At 33.0% G+C, this 19,805-nt stretch overlaps 1 protein-coding gene across 50 annotated transcripts in view; it reads right to left on the bottom strand.

Annotated features, from left to right (window-relative positions):
* Positions 1-1,683: 1,683 nt before the first annotated feature.
* ens (MAP7 domain containing protein ensconsin) overlaps positions 1,684-19,805 on the bottom strand; it is a 237,449-nt gene continuing 219,327 nt past the window's right edge. For 4 of the 50 annotated variants that reach the window (XM_088183132.1, XM_088183139.1, XM_088183138.1 and 1 more), the window contains 15 exons: positions 19,687-19,755; positions 19,273-19,489; positions 17,542-17,751; positions 17,338-17,465; positions 16,319-16,432; positions 14,475-14,834; positions 13,655-13,864; positions 13,419-13,582; positions 12,899-13,352; positions 12,707-12,827; positions 12,498-12,636; positions 12,211-12,429; positions 8,977-9,449; positions 5,510-5,769; positions 1,684-2,980 (listed from right to left, as the gene is read on the bottom strand). In XM_088183132.1, coding sequence (XP_088039258.1) covers positions 2,964-2,980; positions 5,510-5,769; positions 8,977-9,449; positions 12,211-12,429; positions 12,498-12,636; positions 12,707-12,827; positions 12,899-13,352; positions 13,419-13,582; positions 13,655-13,864; positions 14,475-14,834; positions 16,319-16,432; positions 17,338-17,465; positions 17,542-17,751; positions 19,273-19,489; positions 19,687-19,755 — 3,155 coding nt within the window. In that variant the 3' untranslated portion in view covers positions 1,684-2,963. Of the gene's footprint in view, positions 2,981-5,509; positions 5,770-8,976; positions 9,450-12,210; positions 12,430-12,497; positions 12,637-12,706; positions 12,828-12,898; positions 13,353-13,418; positions 13,583-13,654; positions 13,865-14,474; positions 14,835-16,318; positions 16,433-17,337; positions 17,466-17,541; positions 17,752-19,271; positions 19,490-19,686; positions 19,756-19,805 lie in introns of all 50 variants that reach the window. The other 46 variants (XM_088183172.1, XM_088183179.1, XM_088183177.1 and 43 more) reach the window with 23 other exon arrangements.

Here is a 19,805-nt window from a genome sequence, read left to right as displayed (position 1 = left end):
TAGACACAGATATGTTTGATATCAAAATGAGTGGACAGTGGGTGGGGCCAGGACTGGCTGCGCGAGCCTGCCAGTCCGGGATGCCAAGAGGATGTGTGTCCATCATGCTAGTGCAGTGGTCGGCAAACTTATTAGCCAAAGAGCCAAATATGCACATTACAACGTTAAAAAAAAAATTGAGAGCCAAATCTATTTATTAATTTAGCAAACCTTTATTATAATTTTCCAAATCAACAGAAAGACGTTCGAATTTAGAGCTCCATATTTCCTTGTTTTTTTAAATCTGGTGCGAATGCCCGTGGATATTTGTGCCAGAGCCGCACTTAAGGGGCCAAAGAGCCGCATGCGGCTCCGGAGCCGCACTTTGCCGACCTCTGTGCTAGTGTATCCAATGTGCCGCCAAGTTTTGGCCATAATAAAACTGAACTAAATACATTAATAAATATATAACTGAGCTCGTTTTTACGTTCTATCCATGGGTACGCAGAGCGTGAAGCACTATTTGTCCTGTCCGAAGGACTATCCGTCTCCTTTAATTGTTTATTAGGCTGGTAGACTATCAATAATTTTCACACAGGGTTTACCCGACTGTGTCTGTCACTCGCGACAACCTAGGTAGGAGGTCAGGCTTAGCCTCGAAGCAAAGCCCGACTAGATAATCTTAGTTGTTAATGGGCCTAAGCTCCCGAGCCTTATGCAACTACTAAAATAATACTGGCTGCCTAAGACACGAGGTACAGCGCATAATACGAATTGTATCAGGAGCCTGATGTCGCCAAGTATATTAAAATACAAAGCATGGACGACTCAAAATCTGTGAAGTGACTTTTATATGAGGGTAATAGGAATGAAGATGCGACTTTGTTGCCTGGATGAAATAGTAAAGGCTCTCCAAATGCTCAGCATCGACATGACATTGAATATGAATATCCTCTTGGATGAAATTGTGTGCTTTGACAATATTTTCATTATGATTTGTCACTAAAATGCATTGTATCAATTACAGAACCAATATGACTTCTTTTCAGTAGAGAAGTAATCAATATTGGTTTAAACTGCACTACAATAAAATGCTTTATTTCGCTTTACTTATGAACTTGATTAAAAAAATACAAAAATACTCACGGTTCAACATCTTAATAACTGCATTAGAATGGGAGTAACTTGTTACACATCGGCCGGTTTCATGGAGCCGGTCGGATGGATTTGCCCGGCACCGGGCCGGCGGCGTGTAGTGGGGGTGGTGTTGTATGGGCAGCGTCGGGCCGGCGCTGGATGGATTCGTCTGGCACGTCTGAAATGGTCAGTACTAGCCCATACAACACCACCCCCACTACACAGCGCTGGCACGTGTGAAACCGGCCATCGGAAATTCAAAAATATTGTTGAAGAGATGAATGTAAATCATATTACTAGGTTACCATTTAATAACAATTATATATAATAATTTTGTTAAGCTGTGAATAAACAATATATTATATTTGAATACGTATGTCTTTTATTTCGTTAAAAATTCAATCGTTATGCATAATGTAATAATAGTCGATGAGCGAAATAAAAAATTAGGTAGTTTGTCGGATAATTTGAGACGAGGTCCTGAAAATAAGTAAGTCGTCTAAAAATGTTTTAGAGAATATACTCGACATTTTTAGAATTAAAGGTAAATAAATAAAAACAATGATATATTTTAATAATTCTTTATTACAGGCATTTTATACAATTAATATAACATTGAAAATCATAATTTGGATAAGATCTAAGAGTGAAAACGTCGTATGATTAATAAATTAAAAAAAAAACTTTTTATATTTCAAACGTCGACACTAACGTAGTGTTATTCGGTAAGTCAACTTTTTTAATCAAATACATTATATAAAATGAAATTAAAAAATATTTCATCTCGTCCGATGTGAGTCTCGGAGGTGCGTAAAATTTTCACTAAGAATGTCAAAGTTTTTAGTCGTTGACCCGCATTGTTGTCTTAACGCGCGCGCTTTGAATATTTCCCTTACATTTTTTCACCGTTTAAATATTCGTTTACAAGTTGAATCAAGCAGCAGAAGGATGACTAGCAAAGCTTTAATTCTGAGGTTCTCGTGGACCACTCCCGTTCTTATTTATTCTAAAAATAAAATAACAATGCAATGACTTGCCGTCACGATCGCAACGCATTCTTTTGATTATGTATACATTAATTATTTTCGACAGAATGTCGAACATTATTTTTTATCAATCGTTTTTATCAATGGAAATGTATTGTAGTGCTGAAACTTTTTAATATAAAATAAATAATGGAATCTAAAACTAAACACAGATCGTATTACAAAAACAAATTCAGCACCGCATATATATTATATAAAATAATAAAATCATAAAAAAAAAAATACATAACCGTCAACCTCTAACTTATCATGCACCAATTGTTTGGTCGTATTTACGACTAATAAGGCAAGGCTCTATCTCATTGAATCGATACATCGCGAGATATACATTAACGCGACTCTTCACCTTCAGTACTCCATATTGATATTCTTTTAAAGCAAAAAAAATGCATAAAATATTTTGTTATATAGATTTTTTAATTATTTCTCTCTAACATGCTTAAATATATTTTAAACTTGAATAAAATTAGGTTAATAATTATATAATTATAATAACGGGACAATGGGACGTCTCGTTCCATTCCACTCTGACAAAGTGACACTGAACTTATATAGTATACAATATTTATATAACATTTAAAACGCAATAAAAATTATTATTCATCAGTTTGTGCACTATTCTTCGTATTTTATGTATATATATATATATTATTTTGAATATACATTCAGATGGTTGATAGATACGTATCGTATTTATTTTTAAATTAGTGTGTTAGTAAGTTACAGAGCATCACAGTGATGGGATGTGAACCACATTATACTAATAAGTCTCCGTTACTTCCAGTCCGTGAAATACCCTCTTCAAAGCAGCGAAACATCTGAAATAACAAATAAAAATAATTAGTTTGAGAATCACTTGTACTTTTTTTTTATTAGTCAAGTTACGAAATCATATTTATAGTTTAAATTTAAAAAATGTTTAAAAATAAAATATTATTTTATGATGACTTTGGGTTAAATATATCAATAAGTTTTAAAAGCTAATAAACGTTAATTTAAAAAAACAGATTTGATAAAATGAAACAGTACTAGTACTTGTGTAAATACTACAAATTGCCGAGTTATGCATTATATATAAAAATATATATCTACTCTGGTTGTTCTAAGAATGTATTACTAACAACATCAGTAGAAAATATGCGCAGAACAAAATGACTCCATTCAATTCGATTACATTCTCAGATCAATGTCACTGAAAGTAATTCCTACAAAAGTCATGTCTCTAATAAATAATATATACTATAATTTTCAAAGTTTGTTTGATAAGAAATTTTTAGCTCAACGTTACTTGCTAAAAGCATATAAAACTAATTGATTGATTTGTTTATCATAGGTGTTATACAAATGATTGCGTATCTGAGTGGATATCCATTAAACGGTTTAAAAGCACTTGCAAAAAAAAGTCAGATTCAAATACAAAAGATAGTCGGTGCCCAATTGTCTCCGAAAGGCATTACATAGAATTACATCAATGGCAATTTTACCGTTTTTTTTTATACATCTGTATCTAAGCGCAGATGATCAATTAAATGGTTTGAAAGCATTTTCAAAAATAATCTCAACAAAACAGAATGGTCAGTGCCAAATACATAGTTAAAGAGTTTTTATTTGACAATAACAAATAGTCTGTTTCCGACCGGAATCATCCCTAGTGTATCTCGATAAAAATGCAAGATCGTGATTTCTCATTTCTAGAGTATTTTCATAGAGGCTTTTATGTTAAAAATTAAATTTGTATGAATATTTTTTATTATTTCACAACTACTGAATTTTTCTTACCGCTGCAATGGGGTGGGTCTATGCCAGATGTTTAGAAATATGCATGCTTTCTTGTAAAAGGTATTTGAATCGCTTTTCTTAACTACTCTAATCAGCCTTACATTTGCTTTGGTAATCAAAGAACTACATTAATAATCAAATAAGAATAAATCCTTGAAAAAATCTGAAATGACGTCCGTGATTCTAAATCAGAATTTCTCGGGTTATCCATCAAAGAAACTCTAAAAAAAATAGTCTTGAATCTATCCCAAAAATATTATTTAAAAATGCCATTTCAGTAAAATCATATCGGAATATATTTTCACCAGTAGATATGTATTTTTACCAGTTAAAATATAATTTATTTGTAGGTGCTAGTAAAATTATGATTTCAACTTTTTCATATTAACATTATATACATTTACATACTTATTATTATTTATTTACATGTGATGTATTATATGAATGCTTCAGTGAATGTGTATTTTTCAGTGAAATTCTATTTTTCAAATACATTTTCACCAATAGATATATTATATATTTTTACTAGCGAAAATACAGTTCAACTGAAAAGCGCTACTAAAATTATATGCTGCTCTAAAATGTCTATGATAGTAAATTTGACAGTTGCGAAACGTCCATTTTCTGTTCAAACCCAAACCTAAAGGTCAAACCAAAATATAAACTAAGCCAACTCATCTCTCAGGGGAAAATAAGTAGAAATACAGACAGACGTCGCATTTCGCAAATCGCTCCATAGTTTGTCTGCACTTAAAAATTACACTATGTCTTAAAAATATGATAGCTATCCTTACCGATATTATTATGGACTTATAATATGAGAAGTATTGGTCAAAGTATATTCAAATCGAATTTTGGTCAATAGGAGGGCGCAAAAACAATTATCACTTCTCAGAAGTCAAAAATTCACGACAAAAGCAATAAAATCGTGTCTTCGCCATCACAATGGGAACGCTCGGTAACGAGCGTTCCCATTGTGATGGCGACGACACGATTTTATTGCTTTTGACGTGGATTTTTGGCTTCTGAGAAGGGACAATTGTTTTTTGCGCTCTCGTATTGGTCAAAATTCGGTTTAGATATGCTTTATATCATTAAATAGATACAGTCCTACTTATGTGAAACATAATAACTAAAAAAATATTTATAAACATGAAGAGAATATAATTTATTTCCTAATGCACAAAGGCATTTCTTTATTCTATTGAAGGAACTAGCTACATTTTTATTTTTGCAGATTGTCCTTGAATATTATTATACAAATTCACACCTCCGTAAATTATTCCCCTGGCCGTACTCGTTTTTTATACCTAACTATCCTTAAATTGTCTCTATTTTCAGTATTAAATCTATATACATTTTTATTTATTATTAAATTTTTTTTAAAAAAAATCTTCTGGTTTTTGGTTTGAACAAAAAAAAAAATAGATTAAATAGCCAATGTAAAATAATGATTGGTTGTGAAAGCATTGAATTAAAATATTTAATAAATAAGTTTAATCATAACTTCAGGGATGAATGCTTTTCTCATGAGCAATTTTATGTTGCATATGTATTAAAATATTTACCTCTGTTTTCTTGGTTATCTTGGAATGATGTGATAAATGGAGAGTTGTTAGATTGATTGGAATTGATTGAATCCTCGTTGATCAAGTTTTTCGTGATCGTATCTACAGATACGTCAATGAGTTGATTCGCTACGTCCGGCTGGGTTTGCATTGGCAGATTTCCATTTGTGCTAACATTCATAACGTTGTTACTATTAGCCGTGTTCAACAAGTCCAAATCTGATATGTCCAGAATATTATTGGTCACGATATTTTGCTTCCTGAAAACACAATAAACAATTAAAATAAACGCGTTTTATAAAAAAACTCATACATGCAAACATATGTTAAAATATAAAACTTTATTTATAATCTAAGGGTCTGTTATCAGAGCTTATGGCTAAATATGAATTAGATTATTTAATTATAAAGGTTTATTAGATTTATGAAAGTAAATTAGATAATTTAATTCATACTATATATATATAAGTCCACAAAAATAATGTCACGTGCTTAACAGTACAGGACTTTGATTGATCACACAAAACGCATATTCTTCAATATATCAAATATATCCAGATTCATTAAAAGCAATTTATAAACACTCTACATACGTCGTTTAAATATATCGTTTTTACAACACCAATTAAATAATAATAAAATAAAATAATAACACGTATATTTGTAACACTAATCGCACTACAATCATAAGATCGCTAATCTATCAAAATATCATTTTAACTATTAGGCTTGATATCGATAACGGTTAAAAGTACTAATCTTACATAAACGTTTCAATATATAAATGTTCATCGAAAAAATATATATATATATAAACATACTCACACTTTGGATGAGATTCTTTATAATCATTGCCCCATAGTGTTATTAATTATTTGTTTATAAAATGCAATAGGGAAATGACTTTCGGGCATGACATTAAAATCAGAGTGTTTTTTAATAAATTAATAATTTATTAATGATTTCTTTTATACATTTTAAAATACATAAGAAAGAAGCACGATGATCACACGATACGCAACAATCATCATCATCCAAAATAATCTTTCAATGTGAAAAATCGTCTACGCAAAACAAAATAAATATTGTGTTGTATAATCATAAAATAAAATCATTATATTGTGTAAAAAAATATCCATACGCCAAAAAAATCATAATCACTCGTTTTTGTTATACGAAACAGTGATTCAAATGGTAATATATATATATATAATTTATATATTTTTAAGTATTTACAGTATCTAAAAATTTCAAATTCTAGCTAAGCTTATAAAACATATATAACGAAGGGCGTGAGCCTTTTAAAACTTTTCTTTTTACTATGTTTGTTTATTTTTTTAATAGAAGAGAAAAACACAATTAGTTAATAAAGCGTATATATATATAATATTAATGTTAAGAGTTGAAATAAGCTAGATTATTAAACTTTTAAATCTTAGAGAAGAGTGAACGGAAACGATCGACACATCTTTTGTATTATACGTAGCAAATATCTCCAAAACCAATATTCACAGCCGCATTGGATATATTGCGCAACTTTCAACAGCACCATAAAAACTTAACAATTACACACCAATGGGTCTTCGCTAAATAATGGCAATCTTTGTTATAGTGATAAATAAAACATTCGCCATACCTTCGAGCAGATTATGCTAATCCAAGTCATTAAAAAGCCACAATATGTATATAAAAATATAATGTATCTATATATACATTTATTAAATCAATGTACTCCGCAATTAAAAAAAAAAATATTCTATCCAGTTGATTGATTTACAAGTATTTTGGAATTACAAAAAAAAAACATATAGCCCATTAAAAATATATTGGATTATTTTTTCAATGATTACATCGGATTTTGGCAACTCAAGGGTTTGTGGTTTCTAAGTTTAGATCCAGATACATAGTTCAAGGATAGGTATTTAAAATGCTTATAGTGGAGATAAGTATCCAAAAACTACTGTCAATGATACATATGTATGAGAATTCTCCAGTTCTTTAGACACAATATAGATCACATGGAGAATCTAAGGACCAAATAAAAACTACCACAAGATGATTTTTGAGCATTTTATATGATACTCAATTATTTTTAAAGAATTGCTTTTAAATATTATTTATAAAAAGCATATTTCTTTTTGATCAAGAAAAAAATTAATATATGCTATAAAATCGATGCAGTAATTTTTAAAGAATTAGAATGAGTCGACATATTAGAATAAGATGTTTTTTTTATAGTCGGTTGAGAATTGTAATACACAAAGATTGAAAAGAAAAAAATATTTATTTACTTTGGTTGTTCTAAGAATGTATTATTAGTAACGAAAAGCCTTTATTAATAAGTCATGAGACGTTAATCTAAGGAGCACACAACAAGCAATCATTTAAAGATCACAAGGATGGATAGGCAAAATAAAATGATCCACAAGCGTATTCTGCGAATATCTATCAAAAGATTATAATTTTTTTTAGATATATTTAGAGCATTATATAGGATATAAAATTATTTTCAAAGCTTCCTGGAACCTTTTAGAAGCCTTGAGAATAATTTGAACCACTGCTAAACATTCACGAGAGCCAGTGAATATTATAAATTTAAAAATTTCCCCCTTAAAAAAAATTATTGTATCTAAAATGCTTAGCTGTACACGAGGAGCTTGATAAAAAATAAGTGGATATTTTAGTTGTCAATTAAAAATTTTCGTAGATTAATAAACAATATTTTAGAAAGCTAAATGATTATTCTGCGAAACAATTACCTTATAAACCCAAGAACGATGAAAAATTTACAAGAAGAAAACTGAGACACAAACTCAAAATATTTATAATAACAAATAAGATATTCTCGATAATCCTTATTGCTGAGAATATTCTCAGATATTCACGATAATCCTTATTGCTAAGAATATTCTTCTAAAGATTATTCTTGAAAATTTTACGTTTTCTTTCTTCAAAAAAGTCAATTTTTTTTCAAGTCATTTAAATATTTTTGTAAATCCTATATAATGGCAATAGATTGGCTTTTTTGTTATCTAACTGAGCTTAATCTGCTTAAAGATAAAAGTACGAACCTTTTATATATCCGTCACTATAATAATAAAATAAAAATGTACAATAAACATTTTTTTTGTAAATGATTTTGCATAAACGTATGCACACATGTGCTTAATAGTATTAATGTGTTATAATTTAAAAGCTAAGGACTGTTATTATGCTTCTATTTGTATAAACTGTATAATTATAGAGTTAAATATCATAATAGAAACACGTTACGTTATAAAAAAAAACCTATAATAATAAATTATTATTATAACATATAAAATTATATACAAGGAAGATATAGCAGTTTAGGCAAATAGTTTAATTTTTAATGTATAAATGTTATTCACGAGAACTATTTCTGTAAAATATATACTTTGTTAGGCTTATGATCGACAGTAATCGTAATGGTATTCGTATATACTTACACGGTGTTATCGAGCGCCAAATTATTAAATTGGTTTTCGCTAGTGTTAAAAAAATTGCTTAGCTCGTTAATTTCGTTTTTACTATGCCCATTTTGTGAATTGTATTTGTTGTTCGACTGGGTCAAATCAGTCTCTACGATCGAATTGTCCTTGGGGGCTGCGGTGCCGTTGGTCGACACGGACATTCCGTTCTGCAGCGGATTGACTCCGTTGCTCGTCACTGCCTCGTCGTCTTGATTGGCACTGAGCGACTGAGACATAGCAGCCGTCTGATTGTGGCGAGCCGACATGTTCATCAAATCCTCCTCGCGCTGACGCACCGACAGCTCATATTCGGATTCTTTGTCATCGGCTGCTTCGGCCTTCTCTGACAGCTTCGAATCAGACAAGTTTTCGGTCATTTTACCCTCGCCGGACTTGGATTCGCTCTCGTCCATGCTCTTATTGTCGTCTGTTGGACTTTTATCATCATCCTAAAAAAAAAAGATTTGATTATTATATTAACCATTTGATAAGTAAATTATTTTTCAGCATATACATCATGAAAAAAAGTTAATTTTTACTAATTATTTTATATTTAAATTTCTAATTAAACGGAAAGGTACGTTTAATTAGAAATTTAAATAATGAAGATATTTTACAAGCGCCGATTATACGGAATTTTTGACAATAGATGACAATTTAGCATGTTACAATGAAAATAAAGACTGTAGATGCAATTCTTGAAGCCATTAATTTAAAGCATCAAACAGTAAACGAACAACAACATTCACACCGAATACCTGTGCCGATTTTATAATATATAATTGCAATTCTATAAAAACACATTAAACCACCCAGAAAAAAACATGTCATTTATCTAAATACTATGAATTTTAATGAAATAGAAAATGGCGTCCCTGATTCAGAACAAAAAATTCTCGGATTATCCCTGAAAGAAAATATAAAAAGAACGGTCTTGAACCTAGCCCAAAAATATTTTTAAGTGAAATTCAGTGAAATAATATCGGAATACATTTTCACTAGTAGATATATATATTTTTACCAGTGAAAATATAATTTATCTGACAGGTGCTAGTAAAATTATATGATTTCAACTTTTCCATATGTAGTAATTTTAATATACTTGCGATGTATAAATGTTACTGTGAATAGTATTTTTTAGTAAGGTTATTTTTTCAATAATGAATTCTAAATACATTTTCACCAGTAGATATATATTTTTAATAGCGAAAATATAATTTAACTCGCAGTTGACATTGGTTTAATTGCTAATAAGGAATAGTACAATTTTTCGAGATTTACAATATGCTATTTAGTATATTCACATAATTTAAAATATTTTTGTATTTATAATAATTGATATGCTTTTACGTATATTCATAATTAAGGAATATTTTTTTGAGTTGAGTTAATGAGGCAAAGAGTCTAATCGCTGTCGCTTCACTTAGAAATTCATTCATCGATTTTGTGCTTATTTATACTTTTTGAGAAAAAAATATTATTCTTTATTTAAATTAAAAACAATCATAAAAAGCGGTTAATTTAGTATAAAAAAAAAACGGTTTTAGATTTTTTTTAAACGACCGAAAAAACAGTAAATCTGTTTCCGTTTTAACCTTGTAGTCCAAATGCATTTTCACCAGTAGATATGTATATATTTCTACTAGCGAAAATATAATTTAACTGATAGGCGCTAGTAAAATTATATACTGCTATAAAATGTCTATGAAAATCAATTTGACAGTTGCGAAACGTCCATTTGCTGTTCAAACCCAAACCTAACCTACACAAATTATAGTTTTAGAACTTTCATTAGATCAAGTCTAAAATAAAAACTTAGCCAACACAACTCTCAGGGCAAAATAGGCGGAAAAATTACAGACAGACGTCGCATCTCGCATATTACTCCATAGTTTGTGTGTACTTCGATATTACACCATATTTTGAAAATATGATAGCTATCCTTACTGATTTTAAAAACACTTCTGATGTGAAAAGTATTGATCAAAGTATATTCAAATCGAATTTTGGTCAATAGGAGTGTGCAAAAACAAATATCACTTCTCAGAAGTAAAAAATTCACGTCAAAAACAATAATATCGTGTTGGCGCCATCGCAATGGGAGCGCTCGGTGACGAGCATTCCCAATACGATGACGACGGCACGATTTTATTGCTTTTAACGTGGATTTTTGGCTTCTGAAAAGGGGTAATTGTTTTTTGCGCTCTCCTATTAATCAAAATTTGGTTTAGATGTGCTTTATTTGATTCGCTTCACTTATTTTAGGTCTTAATATTAACGCTAGATAAGCGAGCGTTTCCATTGTGACGGCGACAGCACGATTTTATTGCTTTTGATGTAAATTCTTAACTGAAACCCCCTTGAATTGAAAAATTATTTTTTCTATTATTAAAAACTATTTTTTCATATTCATATGTATACCTAATAATTACATATTATTTTCTAAAATTCTATTTTTTTTAAATAATTCAATATAATTCAGAAAATTCATATTAATTTTTAATTTTTTATCAGCGGTTTATTTGGGACAAAATGTTTGGGGCCCAATGTATTTCGATTAAGCGAAAAAAACTTTCTCAATTATGAATAATGATAAAATAGATAGCTGTTGAACTGACTGTGTTAACGCAAATAGAGTATAGTAAGTAAATTAATGAATATCACCCAGGAGCCCAAGGGGGAAGAGGCCCCCAAAGATTTTTTCTTCGTCAACAATTCGGCATAGGTTAACGTTATCCTAGGGAGTTGATATTTCACTAATGAGTGTTTAAGTTCACATAAAATAAATTTAGAGGGTATACGTATTGGATTTCGTAAAAAAATATTTTTAGCCTGTATAAGGTAGATAAGAGGCACATAAGTGCTTCTATCATAATCAATTTTATGTCACAGAATTACAAACGGATTACTATATGTATTTGTAGACAGATGAAAATAATTCAACAAAAAATATTGAGTATGGCTGTGTTCAACCCTTTCACCGCGGCTGATATTTTTGCGCGCCATTTCGAAATTTGTTAATATGTGGGGGAGCATCTATTTATGCCATAAGATATTTAAATATTTTTCAATAAAGTAAAGTGTTTTTCAACCTTAAATTATACAAAAAAAAAGTTTATGACATATTTACGTCACCAATGCATACTGGTGATTTTATTGATGACTTCTATCATCATCCGCAGTCAAAGAGTTAAGGAACGCTGTACGCACCTTCTTTTGCTTGGCTTGTCTCGTGCGAAGCATGATGGCCTCGACTCTCTTGCGCCTGGCTTCTCGCTCTTGTTCTTCGCGCTGCAGCCTTTGCGCAGTTTCCTTCCTCTGTTTTTCCGCTTCTTCTCTGGCCTTAGCTTCGGCTACCTCTCTTTCTGCTTTAGCACGAACTTCTTCTTCCTTGCGAACGTTCTCTTCTTCCGCTCGCTTTTGAGCTTCCTATAATACATATAAAAAAATATAAATATTTCTTAAATCACTTCACATAAAACAGTCGGAATACTAACTAATATGGCTTGCTGAAGTCGTTCGTCTTCCGCTTGCCTCTGCAATGCAGATAGACGGATCGTTTCTTCTTCGAGCCTTCGTTGCCTTTCTTCTTCTTGTCGCTGCTTTTCAGCTTCTGCGGCAGCCTCTTGCTCTAACCTAAATTGAAAGTAAACTTTTAATATTGTGCATTTAAATTATTTCTCATACATTCAGATCATCTATCTACCTCAATCGTTCCCGTTCTGCTTGACGCTCAGCTTCTTCCCTTGCCAATCTTCTCCTTTCGGCCAGAGCAGCTTTAGCTTCTTCTTCCGTTGTTATCACTCCTCGGCGAGCCATCATTGAACCTATATAGACCGCAAAACATTAATCTCCATGATATGTACAATTAATAATATTACGTAAAAATATTTCATACCAGTCATATCAGCTCCGTCCAACGGATCTGCCGATTGATTCATATCCTTCTCTTTGTTGATATCTTTGAAAGCCAGCGTCGCTTCTTTGGGCTCGTCAATTGTCAAATTCTTCACATCTTCCACAAGCTGAGTCTCTTGGATCTCCTTTGCGTCTTCGACTTCCATTGAAGTCTGAACGAGCACAACTTCCGACTCTTTATTGATTTCATCGCTAATGACGTTTGTAATAGATATTATTTCTTCATCTTTGGTAACTTGTTTGGCGTTTTCCGTTGTTATAACATGTTCTGTTTCGGTTTTAGTTATTTGACTCTCGCTTAGTGTTATAGTGTCGCTGGAGCCGTCACGCACCAGCTCCTGCATAGTGGCTTCTGTCACGTCTTGGAGAGTTGTCGGAGGTAGATCGGTTGCGGGCGATTGCAGCGGAGTGGCGCGAGGAGTCACGCGCGGAGACTGTTTTAAAAAAAATGATTAGAATCGATCGGAAAGAATACGAGGTATTCATCACTGAGTTAATACTTTTTGAGTTACAGTTTTATGCGTCCTGCGAGGAACTTGCGGCTTGTCGGCCGTCGGAGTTGGCGGAGACTGAGTTGCGGTAGGTTTCTTGTTGCTCAATCCTGCAGAGTGAACTCGCGGCAGCGGCGGTTTGTCTCCTATGACTTTTCCGTCAACGCTTACATCTGTTGAAAAAATAAAAGAACTTAATAAAAAGAAAGATAAATAAGATTCAAATATGTATGATCAATACTTACTGGTTTTAGCATGCGGAGGAGTTGTTACACCTGTTCCTGCTATCGAAGCGGGTCTAGGACGGCGCGGTGCTGCTCGAGGACGCCGATTCACAGTGATTGCACCGGTTATCGAAGACGTCATGATGCCTCCAGTAGTTGAAGCGGAAGACATTGAACTACCCGGTCTAGACGGGCTTCCGGGAGTCACTTCTCCCGAACGAAGCGAAGAACCTACACATCGAACGTCAAAAGTCGATTTAGTCATATGTTATTTTATTAAAATATAAATATTAATTCATAATGAGCAGAATATATGTGAGAATTTCGTTGAGAAGTTTTATTGTATCATATATAAAAAATTGGAAATGCAAAAACGTGCAGGTTTTGTTTTTATATACACGTTGAGTTGATATTTATTAACAATTCTTCTAACGATGATCTTTATACACATATAATGTTTTAAAGGTAAGAACGAGGGTAAGTGCAAGGAGTTATAGGACAGTGTTATAATCTAATCTCCACCAGAGATCCATCACCACCACCGAAATGTACAACACCTGAAAAACTAAGCAGATCTTAAAATATTTCATTTGGGTTCAAACGCGCTTACCTATAACACCGAGTATCCATCACCTAGCGATATTATATTTATATCTTGAACAAATACATGCTCTAGTGAAGAAACATTGCAGGTTTTGATTATATTGTATATATTATACATACATATGGAAGAGAAGCAATACATTTAGTGAATTAGATATGTATAGAAGTGGCAGATAGAATATATGGTAGTGCTGGTGTTTTAAGCTTAATATCGTTGTATACTGAAAATCCAACTGACCTTGCGGCTGCGGTACAGCCTTTGAGTGCTTACGTGGTGGCGGAGACGGGCCCGTCGACGCTAGATTGCTGGTGGAGCGATGAGATATGGCCACCGCTAGGTTGCCCATGGACCTGTGGCGAGGGGGACGGGTCGGAGGTGACAGTTGATTTTGGGGCGGAGGCGGAGGAGGCGCTAAGGGTCTGGGTCGGCGCGGCAGCGCCAGTTGATCCAGGCGCGACATAGAGTAGGCCCTACCTGGCGGGCGAGGAGTGGAACTACCGCGCATAGCGCTATCCCTCGATGCGGGGATCGTCGGTACCAGATCCGTCCTACGACGAGCTACCCTCGACCACGGCATCTGATCGCCAGATCCATCCTCTGAAAATTCGGTAAAACAAGATCGCATTACAAAGGCTCGATACGCGATTGGGTCTACAATAAAACCAAATAATGTATGTATGTATATGACTTATGAAAAAGGTAGGAATAAAAATTTGTTCTTTGTAAAATATAAAGTATGAACGGACGTATGAATTTTTGTGCAAAGAATCTTGAACCATCCCCAGATGCATTCAATACAAAATTATATACAATACAAATAATAGGTACAAGATATTTTGTCATTTAAATTCTTTTACATTTAGATTGCGTATGTTAGTGAATGTGAATATATATTTTCACAAGCATTTCAGTGAAAGAGAGCCGGGGTAAAGTTCCAGTGCACGTATCAAGAAGTGCAACTGACCAATTTTGGAGAAAATCATAACAATAATATATTTAAAAAAAATCTAATAATAATATAGACACTTTTAGAATTCTTAAATTAATTAAATTGCTATTCTATCACTTAATTGAAAGGTTTTCAGAAGAAGATATGGCAGATTGAAATATTTTAGATCTTCCATATCATAAAAGGAATTTAAATAAAGAGCTCGTATAAAAAAACTGTTTTTAAATATGAGAAATTATATTTTTACTAGTGAAAATATAACTGCACTAAAAAATACACATTCACCGTATGTAACATATACAATAATCATCTAAATGTGGAAGAAAATAATGTTGACATTTAACACAATTTAAATATGTCTGTTATATTGACATTTTTATTCTAGAGCTTCAATGAAAACGTCATTATATATTTACTCTTATTTGCAATCAAGTAAACTGAATATACATACAAAATAAAGTATTTAATATTAATTTCATTAAACATAACATGCAGACATTAAATAAATAAACTCTTTTGTAACATGCTGAAAACTCGTGCTTAGTTATAAATTACCTTAAAACTTGTATTAAAATAAACATTATAAATTGCTACTCGTTATACATATAAGTATATACAAAAATTGTAGGAGACCTTCGATTAGCGTATGTATGATTTATGAATCATTTTAAAGACATGTATCATAAAGTATGCAAATTTAAAATAGCTAAATATCGTAGCTAATCGAAGATCTATACAGCTAATTTATAAACAAAGTGCATAACATATATTTTACGTGCCTGTGCATCAAAGAACAACTAAAACAAAACTAAACTCAAGTAGAAAAACATCCATGCTGAAAGAATATATATATAGAAGAGGTCGAAAGCTCGAGCGTGTGATTCGGCGACGTGAAAGAGTTATTATTAGACATTTTTTATTCAAATGCTCCTAATCGATCACAACGGACTTTAGTGTGTTATAAAATATCCTGTTGCAATCAAGATAAGAGCATGCGAGTTATGATTATTTGAAAATTATCTACGAATTTTATGTATTATGTATAGAGAGTCAAATAGCCTGAAGTCCCGCAGATGCTTTGAGAGAGCTATAATAAAAGACAGTCTCTTTGCGGACGATTGTCATCCCTCACCCTGGTTTCCCATCAGATGAGGGTGGTAATAAGACGACGAGCGGCGAGTCGTGTCTGGTGCACCAAACTCTTGCCAGTGGAAAACCTCATACATGGACGTGGACACGCGGTAATCTGCAATGACGTGTCACAATGCCGATTGCGACGTTGTTGTTTTTATATTTATGACGTGTGGCTAACAAATTTTTTCATAAAAGCCAATCGTTGCATATAAAAGAGACGATGCTAAAGTGTGCATAAATAATGCTGATGGAACTCTAGACGTTATGTAAAACTTAACCTTTTCACATTGGATATTATAACCGTGACTACAGATCAAATAAATATTTTAAAATTTGGAATAAAAGTTACTTTTTGATTTTATAAAGTAGTTTTTCATTAATATTATAAAAGATCTTGACTCATTCTCTAAGATAACCAGTCTTTAAACTTAAATTATATTCTGCTATATAATATTCTGAACTTTATAAATCTCAAAGTTTGTTTTATCTCACTGCATATAAAGTAAATATATAGCTTTGGTTATAAAACAACAACAAGAAATAGTTTGAAATAAGTGTGGACTCTACATTTGCTATATTTTTTTAGAACTTAAAACCTATATATTTAATTAAGGTAATATAAAATAGTTTATAGTCAAACACTATCAATACTTTAAGAACCAATGTAAATTCAAGATTCAAGAGACGATGTCAGTTGCAACATCATAAATTTAAGAGACTGTTAAGAGATTGAGATTTTTATTTAATTTTCTTTAAAACACATAATCAAAAAGTATCTTCCGCCCAACCGCTTAAATAACAACGATACACACACAGTGAACGTAAAAATGAATAAATGCAAGCAACCATCGAGTGCTGGAAGAACTAATCTTACACATGTCAAGCATCTTTATAAGAATATCAATGTGATAAGGCTAATCCGTGGGAATGAAAATGTATATATGCAAAATAATCAATGAATGAATAAAATCATATAGTGTGGATATAAAATGATTTTTCAAAAATGCAATGGTTTACCTTCTCCGGGTTGTCTATCTAGGCCGCTGGCTGAAGTAGCCCTCTTTTTGTTAGGGTCCAACTCTCTCTCGGAGGATCGCCTAGATAGTGGTAGCGCCGCAAACATCACGTTTGATGTGGACGTAGCCCTGAAATAAATTTAGGCGATGATCATTAGGCGCTTCAAAATTTGTGTATCGAAGATGAAGCGAAGACGGTACTAACCTGCGGTGTCCCCAGAAGGTGCCACCAGTGTCAGCGGGTTCGAGCATGCGCGGTGTAGATGAACCGAAGGCGAAGACAGCAGCATTGCCGTTAGACTTTTTCTTGTGCTCTAATCTAGCTTCTCGTTCTTCGTTTCGTCTGAGGATAGCCTCGCGGCGATCACGCTCAGCTTCCCAAATGGCTCGTTTGCGCTCCTCTACCTGTGAAACCAGCGCAAAAAATATGTATTTCCCATAGACTCAATAATCAAATTCATATCTAAATATATCAGTAACATTTATGATGTTCACCTAATGCTCAAAGAATAATATTTAATGCGGACAACATATTGATAATATAAAAAATGTAAAATACATCTGTCTGTGGACAATGCTTTAATTTATTCTATATGTTAAAGAAGTTGTAGATAATGAATTAAATATATTAGAAATATGGTTAAAAATATTGTACTTAAATTAAATGTATGTTTATTAATTATAAAAAACTCAATTGGTCAATAGGAGGGCGCAAAAAACAATTATAACTTCTCAGAAGTTAAAAATTCACGTCAAAAGCAATAAAATCGTGAGCATTCCCACTGCGACGGCACGATTTTATTGCTTTTGATGTGGATTTTTGACTTCTGAGAAGGGATAATTGTTTTTTGCGCTCTCCTATTGGTCAAAATTTAGTTTATATGTGAACAATCTAGCAAGCGATCCCTCTGTGACGGCGATGGCACGATTTTATTGCTTTTGACGTGAATTTTTGACTTCTGAGAAGGGATAATTGTTTTTTTTGCACTCTCCTATTGGTCAAAATTCGGTTTAGATATCCAATCTTATTATTAACTAAGCATTTACACAGTGATGGTACGATTTTATCGCTTTTGACATAGATTCATTTAAAGGGGGAGGGGCAGGTGGGTGAATTTAGCCATCTTAATGAAATCGAAATATAAAACAACGACTACTGCTAGCCATGGCGCCAGTCTACCACACGCTGGAATTCGCCGAAAATAGTGTGGGAGAGTGAGGGTTACTCTTGAAGTTAAAACCCAAACCCTTGAGGGGAAGTGAACTCTCGGGCTGGCCATCCAAGGTAGTGCGCGAGGCACATCTTGAACACTATGAGAGGCAGATAAATGTCACAGTAAAGAGCAAAATCCTTGTAGATCGATTGCTAATATAACAAGAGAGATCTCTATACTGGTCTCTTATATAAATATCCGATATATCAGCTTTTGTTACTTTAGCGAGAAAAACCAGATTCGAAGTCATCGTTGAAAAAGGGATTTGCACCGTAGTTGTTCAATTTCAACGGCTGTTTGGACGCAGTCAAGGACATAATAGTTACATCCAAATCAGTAATTGGTCATTACAGCAAAAGTGGGCGAGCCCTAAATCTCCCTCTGTATAAAATACTGATACACAGGATTCAAATAGGACTTCTAAATTCAAGCTCGTTCAAACCACACATCAAGTATTTCCAACAAGCTCTCCAACTTAAGACTCGCTGAGTTTGTACAAACTCGAATTCGAAAGGACGCCGATCAAATTTGGATCATCGAAGATCAAAGAAGCAACCACTTCTCTCTTCACATCAAACCCTGGTCCTGAATCTTTCGAACGCTGACACAGAAACAGGACTTCATGTATATAAATTATTAACAAAATAGGAACGAAGGCCAGGATAATATGGATTTTCTAATACAATCAAAATAATATTATATTACAAGTTTTAAAAGATACCTGATGGCGACGGTCCGTGTCCCTGAGGCGCATTTCGTCGATTCGTTTGCGTCGTTCCTCCTCCTTCTGTTGCCTGAACCGTTGAGCGGCGAGAGCTTGTTCCCGCAGCTCCTCCAACTTCTTCTGTCTTTCATTTTGTTGACGTTCACGGGCCATACGCGCTCGTTCTTCTTTATCGCGCTCGCGCTCTCTAGACAAGCTCCCAGACGCATCTCGTGCTGAAAAATTAAATCGAACTTTGAATATTCCGATTCAAACGTACACTTAATATAAAGCTAATCTAACATCCGAGAGAGGCTTTCATGCTGCTGTCAATGGAATGATATGAATGAAATCTAATGAGCGCACATTTGATATACGCATATATTAATCATGATGTTATGAAACGTCTCATGCGACCGTATTATGTTTGAACCTGAATCAGAAAGATGACCCTCCTGGAGCTCCGACAATTGCTCGCCGTGATGATATTGCTGTCCGCCTGCTGTTGCGTCGACGACAATGAAATGGTAAAAGAAAAAAAACATGTCGAAT

This window comes from Plectrocnemia conspersa, unplaced genomic scaffold (genome assembly GCF_051122295.1).
Source record: "Plectrocnemia conspersa isolate PC_06_02 unplaced genomic scaffold, ASM5112229v1 ptg000003l, whole genome shotgun sequence".
Taxonomy (NCBI): Eukaryota; Metazoa; Arthropoda; class Insecta; order Trichoptera; family Polycentropodidae; genus Plectrocnemia; species Plectrocnemia conspersa.
The sequence above is the reverse complement of the archived record's forward strand: the minus strand, read 5'-3'. Positions and strand labels throughout refer to the sequence as shown.